The sequence below is a fragment of the Trichomycterus rosablanca genome, chromosome 22, assembly GCF_030014385.1.
Source record: "Trichomycterus rosablanca isolate fTriRos1 chromosome 22, fTriRos1.hap1, whole genome shotgun sequence".
Classification (NCBI taxonomy): Eukaryota; Metazoa; Chordata; class Actinopteri; order Siluriformes; family Trichomycteridae; genus Trichomycterus; species Trichomycterus rosablanca.
Genome location: NC_086009.1, coordinates 20,703,822 through 20,715,000, shown reverse-complemented (window position 1 = coordinate 20,715,000; position 11,179 = coordinate 20,703,822). Strand labels below are relative to the sequence as shown.

At 43.4% G+C, this 11,179-nt stretch overlaps 1 protein-coding gene across 1 annotated transcript in view; it reads left to right on the top strand.

The window, feature by feature from the left end:
- Positions 1-8,054: 8,054 nt before the first annotated feature.
- unc5a (unc-5 netrin receptor A) overlaps positions 8,055-11,179 on the top strand; it is a 159,017-nt gene continuing 155,892 nt past the window's right edge. The window contains exon 1 of the mRNA XM_063018420.1: positions 8,055-8,164. Coding sequence (XP_062874490.1) covers positions 8,074-8,164 — 91 coding nt within the window. The 5' untranslated portion in view covers positions 8,055-8,073. The remainder of the gene's footprint in view (positions 8,165-11,179) is intronic.

Here is an 11,179-nt window from a genome sequence, read left to right as displayed (position 1 = left end):
TAAACCTCTGAGAGTCGAGGGTCCGAGTGGTTTCGGAGTTTCTTCGCTTGATAAAGACGGAGGCGTGTCCGTGTCCGTGTCTGTGTCAGGAGAATGAACTCGGACCGGAAGCTGGAGAGGATTTCTCTGACTCTTCCTTCTTCCTGTCGACACGCCATCCTGCCTGAATCAGCAGGGTACGGGTCACTTTCTCTGCGCCCGCTCGGACACGCCGTACATCAGCTTCAGCTTTATGGCTGCCGGAAGTCCTGAGCTGGTATAACAACGTTGGGTTCAGGCCGGGTCATTCATAGTTTATGATTTCTACAGGATCCGATGAGCTGCGTCTGCTCCCCGAGTGCTCCGCTCTGTGCACCTCTGTACGACTTTTCATGACTTCTCAAATTCTTTTCATTCTTTATTCCATTTTTATTTTGTGTGCATGAAAGATGCTGCTGATAAGAGAGATTCAGCAGATAAAAGATGAAAGCAGAGCTCTCGGTAGCTCTCGGTAGCGCCGTTTTATTTATTTATTTATTTTATTATTATTTTTTCAGACAACATGCGCAAAAAAATTAATAAATATAAAAAGCACTGATGCATCACTATTTTCTGTCAGTCTTTCTACTGAACCTCATGATTATTATTGTCCAAACATGATTGAATAAACATTATTTTGAATAAAATTGGGACAGTTTGTGAAAGGCTGATAAAAGAAAGCAGTAATAGAGTTTATATTAAATTAAAAACAGTATAAATAATAAATAAACACTGCAGACAAAAGTATTGGGACACCCGACTGTGAGCTTGTTGTACAGCTCGTAAAGTATGTATGTGGGAATTTGTGCCAGTTGTCAAATAGAATAAAATAGAATGTGGCAGTGACTGTAGAATTGACGTGACTGTAGAACTGACTACAGCTGACTGTAGAATTGACGTGACTGTAGAACTGACTACAGCTGACTGTAGAATTGACATGACTGTAGAATTGACGTGACTGTAGAATTGACGTGACTGTAGAACTGACTACAGCTGACTGTAGAATTGCCATGACTAGAATTTATGTGACTGTAGAATTGGGAAAAGACGGGATTATAAAAGTGGGCGGGGTCTTCAATGCAGTGTAAGGACCCTTGTTAGTAGCCCGAGGCGCCTGTACAGAAGTGGAGGAAGGTGGAGATTGGCGCGTGAGGCCAGTCTCACATATGGAGATCCTCAGTGGGGCAGTTGTAGCCTAGTGGTTAAGATACCGGACTAGTAATCAAAGGGTCGCTGGTTCAAGCCCCACCACTGCAAGGCTGCCACTGTTGGGCCCTTGTGCAAGGCCCTTAACCCTCAATTGCTTAGAAGATATACAGTCACAGTTCTGTAAGTCGCTTTGGATAAAAGCGTCTGCTGAATGCTGAAAATGTAAATGATCCAGCGAGGTACGGGCGAATAAGAAGGAAGAATCAGGAGTGTCAGGAGAATATACCCTCCTAGTACACCATCAGGTTCTCCAGCAGAGGAAGTGGAACTGGGTATGACTAAATTAGGAGAAAAGGCGAGAAAAGGCGAGAAAATGCACTCTCGATTCTTAAAATAAAAATCAGATGATGAGTGTAAGAAATAAAGTCGCGTTATTAAAGCTTGTGGAGGGTAAATAAAGGACTTGGTGGGTTTCCCGGCTTCTGACGGAGATCTTTTATCATCTTCCTCTCCAAATTTGCTCTCGAGCTTCTCTTTAGTTTGTAGTTTGACTAAAACTTTGGTTAATTACCGGCGCATTCACTCACCATTCGCTCCATTGTTCCGTTTTTTTCCTCATTCCTTCTTCTTTTTTTGTGCTCCTTCCTCTTTCCCATCACGTCTGTAGGAAAAACGCTGAAACGCGGCCATAAAACACTCAACATCATCCGAGGCCGCGCCGACTCTCAGACAATGCCATCTCTCCCAGAACAAAGGAATGCAGACGCAGGAAGCGCCGCGCAGGAAACGTATTTCTTTCAACGAGTCCAAAAGAGTCTCGGAGAGGATGAAACGGGTGCGTTTTTATAGATTAGAGAAATTCCCGAAAAAGTTCCACGTGGCTGAAGTTTGGTATAAAACAATGAAATTCTCCAGCTGTGGTGAAGGAGGTGAAGCTCAGACTCGAGCCCGAACCGCGGAGTCGCGAGCGCTTATGGATTTAAAGCCTCGTGAATGGCTGATTTTTGGGAGGGGTGCAGTTGCCACCTAAAAATCACAGCAGTGGGACCAGGTTTATAGCAAAATGAAGCGAATCTCGATTGTTCCTCGTCCTGCGCCCATGACCTTCGGTACGTGCTTAGAGTACTGAACCGGTCATCAGAAGGTTGCTGGTTTAAGCCCCACCATCACCTGCTTAAACTGTGTTACATTTACAGTTTCTGCTTTTATCCAAAGCAACTTAGTTATGACTGAACACAGTTTTGAGCAATTGAGGGTTAAGGGCCTCACTCAGGGGCCCAACAGTGGCGGTGCTTGAACCGGCAACCTTCTGATTACTAGATTACTAGATTACTTTACATCTACAAGGTTTGACCAACTAGGTAGGAGTGTCTAATAGAGTGGACAGTGTTTGGACACGGTATTTTAAAACTCCAGCAGCGCTGCTGTGTCTGATCCACTCATACCAACACAACACACACTAACACACCAGCACCATGTTAGTGTCACTGCAGTGCTGAGAATCATCCACCACGTAAATAATACCTGCTCTGTGGGGGTCCTGACCATTGAAGAACAGGGTGAAAGGAGGTAACAAAGCATGTAGAGAAACAAATGGACTACAGTCAGTAATTGTAGAACTACAAAGTGCTTCTATATGGTAAGTGGAGCTGATAAAATGGACAGTGAGTGTAGAAACCAGGAGGTGGTTTTAATGTTATGGCTGATTGGTGTATATTTGCTAAAATTCAACCTTTTAATTAGAATGAATCGTATTCTGTACGTTTTATGTTTATGTTTTTTTATTTGTCGAGTAACTTTAAGGTTCCTAAATATATTTTACAGGGTTTTCCATTAACGAGACGTTTCTCCTCCCTCTCCCGTCTGGTTTAAAAGAGTTTTAATCCAGTGATAACCCCACCAAAAAACTAAACTAAAATAAAAATAATATAAAAGATTTGATGACAGCATGAAAACGTCACCCTGGTTGAGCAGCGGATCCTCAGACGAACGCTTCATGCCTTTATGAGCCGCCGTTCGTATGTTCCTGTTGACATGTCGCCTAACATTTCGCCGCGTTCCTCCTCGTTTCCATTTAAAAGCCGAGCAGATCCGGAGCAGATCGTGCGTTCGTGAGAAACCTGCTTTGAGTGGCTGACATTTGCATTGTCTTTTTAAACCTCGCTGTCAAAAATAAATGCCAGTTCCTGTGTGCCAGTTCTAAAAGGCAAAAAAAAATGAAAGCACTAAAAAATATTTCCGAATACGATCTGTGGGAGAAGGTAACCTGCTGGGCGTCGTGAGCGACAGCGGCTCAGACTAGCATTTAAATTTAAACGCACTCTGAGAAAAAGAGCAGAAGAAAAGCTGTTCGCTCTCGAGCGGCGTTTGAATTTTCCTCTATAATTGAATATTGGATTCTTCTGTTTGTTTACGCCGCTCTGTTTTGATGGCGTTTCTCACATTTAGTGCCGTTACGCCGCGGCTGATGGGCTATTAGACGTCTGCAAACGCAGAGAGAGCCGGAAAAAACATCACAGGCCTCCTAATGCGCCAACCACACGCTGAACCTCCTCACGAAATCAGCGTCCAGCCTCGTACTGACCACGCCATGCCACCCTAACAACCGACTGAAATATGCTAGCAACAATTTACTGTAGCAACACCCTAACAACTAACTGAAATATCACAGCAATCGACTAGCAACATATTAGTAAAGGTTTGGACTACCATAACAACCACCTAGTAACAGCCTAACAACCGAGTGAAATACGGTAGCAGCCACGTACTGTAGCAAACACCCTAACAGCTAACTGAAATATCACAGCAATCACCTAGCAACATATTAGTAAAGGTTTGGACTACCATAACAACCACCTAGTAACAGCCTAACAACCGACTGAAATATGGTAGCAACAATTTACTGTAGCAACACCTTAACAGCTAACTGAAATATCACAGCAATCGACTAGCAACATATTAGTAAAGGTTTGGACTACCATAACAACCACCTAGTAACAGCCTAACAACCGACTGCTGTGGTATTTCAGTTAGCTGTTAGGGTGTTGCTACAGTAAATAGCTTCTACCATATTTCAATCACCTAGCAACATATTAGTAAAGGTTTGGACTACCATAACAACCACCCAGTAACAGCCTAACAACCAATTGAAATATGGTAGCAACAATTTACTGTAGCAACACCCTAACAACTAACTGAAATACCACAGCAATCACCAAGCAACATATTAGTAAAGGTTTGAACTACCATAACAACCACCTAGTAACAGCCTAACAACCGACTGAAATGCGGTAGCAGCCACGTACTGTAGCAACACCCTAACAGCTAACTGAAATACCACAGCAATCGACTATATTAGAAAAAAGTCTGGACTACCATAACAACCACCTAGTAACAGCCTAACAACCAGAGCCACCAGAGCACCCTTATAAAGTACCACCCCTTGCTTAGGGGTCCACCACTGTTGGGCCCCTAAGCAAGGCCCTTAGCCTTTGATGCTTCCGTTGTACTTATTAGCAAATTTGAAAAATACACTCTCAAATCTTTGTACAAGTATAATAAATAAACAAAATAATATTTAATACTAACATTAAACATTATTATTATATTATTAATTATTATTAAGCTTTTACCAACAGAGAGAGCATGTGAAAGACAAGGCATCACCCTACAAACCACATGTGACCTTATTCAAACCACCTAGCTTTGAACCTTGGGGCTTAATGGTGCCACCCAAGCGCCCTAATAAAGTAACGTCTGTTCTTCGTCCTGGTCTGGTGACGTACAGGAGATAACGTGCACGTTCAGCCGTCTTCATCCTTCATAAACACACGATAATTTAAACCCGTGCTCCTCCAGGTAAGCAGAATAAATCCTGCTCGTGGTTTTTACCTCTGCGGTAAAAATAGGTCAGGAATAAGCGCGAATCCGTCTGAACTGAGAACTGTCAGGAACGCTGGAGCTGCTGCTCGGCTCATTTGGATTCAGTGCTCACGGGTTCTGCTGTTCCGCCACGTGATCAGATTACGCTCGTACCTTTCCATTAAACCGCATCCCAGGGCCACGGGCACGGTGAGAAAACCCGACCGTGCGGCATCGGAACGGCGGTGCATCCACCGGGGGCCGAGCTCGAGCTTGTATAAGCGCTTACTGTCAATAAATAAGGATGATGAAGAAATCTTTTTGAGCGGGCACTGGTGAGTGGCGCGGCGTGGCGCGGCTGGTCTTCCACAAAGCTGCGAATGGTGAAGAGTCAGCGAGAGTCGCCAACGCCTGCGGGCATTCTTTCCACTGAAATGGAAGTGGTTTTGAATTCGGCATCATCAGCGATTTTTGGCATTCGGAATCCGGCTTTAGGGAATGCTCTTCCTAAAGAGGTGGCAAATATTTATGATTAAATATCACTGGGTGAACGTAATGCCAGTCAGGTGCTGAAAAAATGTAGAACTATTGGTCGTCCAGAACAAGCAGTGACCACCCTACCAACACCCTAACAACCGACTAAAATACAGTAGCAACCTTGTACTGGGGCGGCATGGTGGCTCGGTGGGTAGCACTGTCTCCTCGCAGCAAAAAGGTCCTGGGTTCGTGTTCTGTGCCGAGTTTGCATGTTCTCCACATGTCCGCGTGGGTTTCCTCCGGGAGCTCCGGTTTCCTCCCACAGTCCAAAAACATGCAGTCGGGTTAATTGGAGACACTGAATTGCCCTATAGGTGAATGCATGTTTGTGTGTCTGTATGTATATGTGCCCTGCGATGGACTGGCACCCCATCCAGGGTGTTACTGTGTGCCTTGCTCCCATTGAAAAGCTGGAATAGGCTCCAGCACACCCCCGCGACCCTGATTGGATAAGCGGTAAAGAAAGTGAGTGAGTGAACCTTGTACTGTAGCAACACCCTAACAACTAACTGAAATACCACAGCAATCGACTAGCAACATATTAGTAAAAGTCTGGACTACGATTACAACCACTCAGCAACACCCTAACAACCAACTGAAATACAGTAGCAACCTTGTACTATGGCAACACCCCAACAGCTAACAGAAATACCACAGCAATTACTAGCAACATATTAGTAAAAGTCTGGACTACCATAACAACCACCTAGCAACCTTATTTACTATACAAAGTCCACAGAGTCAGTCACATTTTGGTTTCTGTTTAAACTGAAGAAACAAGCATCAGATTTTAAAAATCTAAACACATTCCATCTACTGACTAATCACTTAGTTTATAATTATTTACATTTTTTTTTACTCTTTGGTGTGCAGTATTGTAGCATGTGTCTGAAATTCAAAAATTCATACCCCTTGACTTTTGTGCACTTTTGATTGTGGGTTGTTGTGGGGCATGAACCAGTGACCTTTTGATTACTAGTCCAGTACCTTAACCACAGAACTACCGTTGTCCATCGTAGGCTCACTGCAATTCTGGATGCCTAGGCTAACATTGGTTGGAATTTTTACCCCTATAGAATTAGTGCAGTACTTAACAATCATCTGGGACACCTGAACTTTTCATGTGCATACACTAGCAACCACTAGTAACAACCTAGCAACCACCTGAAATACGATGCATCTTTAACAACCCTGTATGTACTGTATTCAGAAAGTATCAGACCCCTTGATTTTTTTGTGCAGTGTGATTTCGTACAGTGTATTCCAAAAGTATTCAGACCCCTTGACTTTTTGTACAGTGTATTTAGAAAGTATTCAGACCCCCTGACTTTTGTGCACTTTTGGTAGTGGTTTGTTGTTGGTTTGATTTTGAATTGAGTTCATTGCTTTTTCCCCATAATTCTAAGTGAAAACATGCTTGTAGTTTGTTTAACAGATACATTAATAAATCAATTAATAAACGACAGAAATCTCCTAAATACAAAAGTATTCAGACCCTTTGCCACTTCAGATTGTGGTCGGGTGCATCCTGTTTGCTGTAATTATTACTTTAAGTCCATTTACATAGTTTGGAAGGGCACTATAGGGGCCCATAATTAGAGTGCACCAATGAGTAAGGCTAAAAGGTTGAGCTACACAAATTAGGTCTGTCTATTTACTTTTGACCATAGGGTGGAGATTAATTACAGTTTGTGGGTGTAGCTGGGACAGAAAGATCTACCATCCACTCGCTCCCAGTTTGTTTTGTGCTGTGGACCGTCACGCCTCCAGAGTTGCTTGATTTATTATTATTATTATTATTTATTATTATTATTTATTTTATTTATAGCAGCTGCCCCTGATGTCTGTGTGGTGTCTCCAGCGTGGGTGTAATAGAGGAGTACAATAAACGTCCATGGTTCCTCCTCCTGCAGCCGCTCCCGGTCTGAATCCGCTCCTGGTTTTCTCCGGTAGCCGGTTTGTATCACTTCACCCCCCGCAGCGCTGCGTGAGTTGACGTTACCGGGCTAAACAACCCACAATTTATACCAATCTGCTCAATCAGAGCGGAACGGAGCAGAAATCACACTGTCAGGTGATGCCAATGTGATTTTTGCGGAGATATCTGAAGGTAAAACTGGTCCTGCGCTGCGCACTTCAGACGGAGATGCTGGTGCTGCGGGATCGCGCTTTCTGAGAGACGGACCGGGCGGCGCAGCGGCATTGGCATCAGCCTTGGCACCACGGTTGGCACCGGTACTGGTATCGGCGGCGTGCACGGACACGAGGAGGAGGGAGGAGTTGGAGGAGTTGGAGGAGCTGTAAAGGACGGAGAGGAAGGAGGGAGGAGAGAGAGAGGAACGGTCGGGTGCAGTACCGTCCCCGCTCCGACTCAAACTCTCCGCGCACTCGGCACGCCGACAGGAACACGGAACAAACTCCCCGTTTCGCGCACTGGTTTTGTACATTCTCGATTACTGGTTCGTGCACTCACTATTTGTGATAGCAGACGAGAGGCACGGGGCGACCATGGCGCTTCACCTGCGTCCGTTTGTGCGCTGGAGAGCCGCGCACGTCCTCGCCGCTTCATGCCTCCTGTACCTCGGATTCACCTGCTCCGGTAAGTCGCGCGTTCTTTTTTTTTTTTTTTTTTTTCACTCTCCCGCTGCTGCTGTGCTGCAGTTCTGTGCTGCTGATGCTGCTTTGTTTGCTTTTGCTGCTCTATTGTGCAGTTTATGTGCTGAATTGAGTTGGAAACGCTTGTTTCTTTTTTATTATTATTTATTACGCGTGCTTTTATTACGGACATTTAGAAGGAGCGGCATCTCCGGGTTGCATCCTGATCGCTGGGGTGGTGATCGGTGCCCTGGTGTGCCAGGTTTATTTACACTCGCATTTTATTTTCAAGATGCAATTTAGTTTAATACTGTAATGCAAATGTGCATTTGGATCGAATTGCAATTATTTCGCTCGACTTTTGACGTTTTGCGCACTATTAACGCTGCATATGTGTATTGTGCACATGTTCATGTGCGTTTGTACTAGGGTTTAAGGTTTGGTTTAAGGTTGTTTATTGCCCATATGAATGTGTAATTGTGTGTAGTGGAATCAATGGGACAATAAGCCAATAAGGAGTCAAGCCTGGTGCGTGTACTATAACGTGAGATGAATTGTGCACCGCTGAAGAAAGATGTGCATGTTTAATAAAAGACTTGGACTTACCAAGATCTTCATTTCTGCATATAAATCCTGGGGTTTGACTTATGCATAACCTAATACTGTACCATTGTGTGTAAATCCAGTCGTTTGTGTGCAAGAAAACCACGAGGCAGGAGCACAAAGCCCTGTGCATGGTATACAACATGTTCTCCGAGGTGGATCTGGCATCACTGGAGAATAAAAATGTGGCTCGTCTTTACAGTCCTGGTTTAGTTATGGTTTTTTTGCACAACCTGGTCATATTGTGAAGAAATATGTGTGTATTTGTGTTCTAGGAATCCACTCGGTGATGAAATAGCTTGTTTGCACGGACTGTAATAAACTGGGGTGAATTTTAGAGCTCTGAAGTCGGTCTGATGGTTTGATTTGATGCACAAAATATAAAAGATGTGTGTATTTGTGTGCATGGAGAGCTACAGCACAGAGGACTAAAACCAGTTGCATATAGCACACAGGAACATGCAGACTTAACCTCAAACATGCATGAATGCAATCAAGGTCTGATCAATTAACGTGGGTTGGTTTTAGATTTAATCTGATATATTATAAAACTGTCACATGAAATAAAAAAGAAAGTAAATGGCTGGTACATAAAGACTTAAATACAGATTAAGTCGTAAATTAAATACAGATCTATGAATATGTAGCTTGATCATGTCCGTTTGTGAAGGTTATAATAATATTTGCTCGGCTTGTTTTAATGCATATTAGCATTGATTAATATGTTCAGCATGTGTGTGTGTGTGTAGGGTTTGAGTTTAGGCTGCAGTTAATCGACCATGAAGCACAACAGCATATAAATTGCATTTAATCTCAGGATTTTAGCATTTATTTATGTGTTATTTGTTTGTGTGTCAATAAAATGCATTGAATTTTGCAAAAGCGATGTGGTTCTTCTAATACAAAAGTCAAATGTGTGAGTCTTTGTTTGTGTTGGACAGGCTGTAATTTTTGAGATTGTGAGTCTGTATTGAGTTTTTCTGCATGGCTTGTTGAATATGTGCTCATTCCTACCAGGATTTGTGTTCACATGAACCTGATATGATTGTGTAGACGTGAATCGGTGGTTCTGTATGAATGGAAACCACAAGGTTAAAGCACAATGAGCCCAAATGTGGTTGTGTGGAACACTGCGACTTTACAAGGTGGTTGTTGCATCAGTGAAAGAAGATACTGAGGTTTAATTAACGTGTGGCCTGAGCTCAGGGTCGGAATATTCAGTGGATTTGATTTATTACGTTTTTATCCCTTTAATTAGGCCATCTACGCATTATAGGGTGCAATTTAGTTTAATAATGCAGGGCGCATGTTTTCCACGGTTGGATGAACTTGCTGGGCTACGTTACAGCACAAGAACTCCAAAAGCATCTTCGTTGACGATGATCACAGGCTGATTAAATATTTCATCTACAGTAGCATGTTAAGCACCGGGGTTTAATGTTTAAGTTAATCAAGATGACCATTTATTTATTTATTTATTTATTTATTATAAACAAACGGCACTACTAGCTCAGCTCAGCTCTGCTTAAAACGAGTTTTTAGAAGACCAGAAATGTTTGGACACCACAAAAGCTTTGAGGTTTGTTGTTATTGTGCTCTTGAGCAGATTTAATGTAGTAAACATGGCAGGACATTAGGGAATAAACTAATAACTAGGCGTCAGATCATTGGATCTTGTGCCCTTCCTGGGGCAACCCTCCTATTTCTATCTGGGCTTGGGACCTGTACTGAGAGCGCACTGACTTACTAAGCGTTAGACAGTTTTAGCCTTCCGACTCGGACAATAGCCAATCGGGTCCATGCAGACGCCCGACTGGCTGATAGCACCACTGAGATTCGAACCCTGGATCCCAGGTTTCAAATTGATTTGGATTTGGTGCATAGGACATATTAATAATAATAATAGTGGCATGGTGACTAGTAGCAGTAGCAGTGTCACCTCAAAGCAAGAAGGTCCTGGGTTTGATTCCCAAGTTGAGTGGTCCAGGTTCTTTCTGTGTAGTTTGCATGTTTGCATGCACTCCCCGTGTCTGTGTGGGTTTCCTACAGGTGCTCCGGTTTCCTCCCACAGTCGAAAGACGTGCAATCAAGTTAACTGGAGATTATTATTATTACATTTATGGCATTCAGCAGACGCTTTTATTGAGCCTGAACCTGAGCCTTTCTCAAGGGTCCAACAGAGTGGTGGTGGTGGTGGTGCTTAAACGTTCTAATTGGAGTCCAGTACCTTAACCACTATGCCACTACTGCCCTTAATCCCAGAATCAGCTCTGATATGAAGATGTAGTGTTGGTAGTGTTCAGACTTCATGAACTGGGTTCGAATCTTGGCGATCTCATCCTGCGTCCGTGTGCATATAAATCACAACACTGGCACAACTGGGCGCGCGGGGATATAATGAGCCGGCTATATTTTC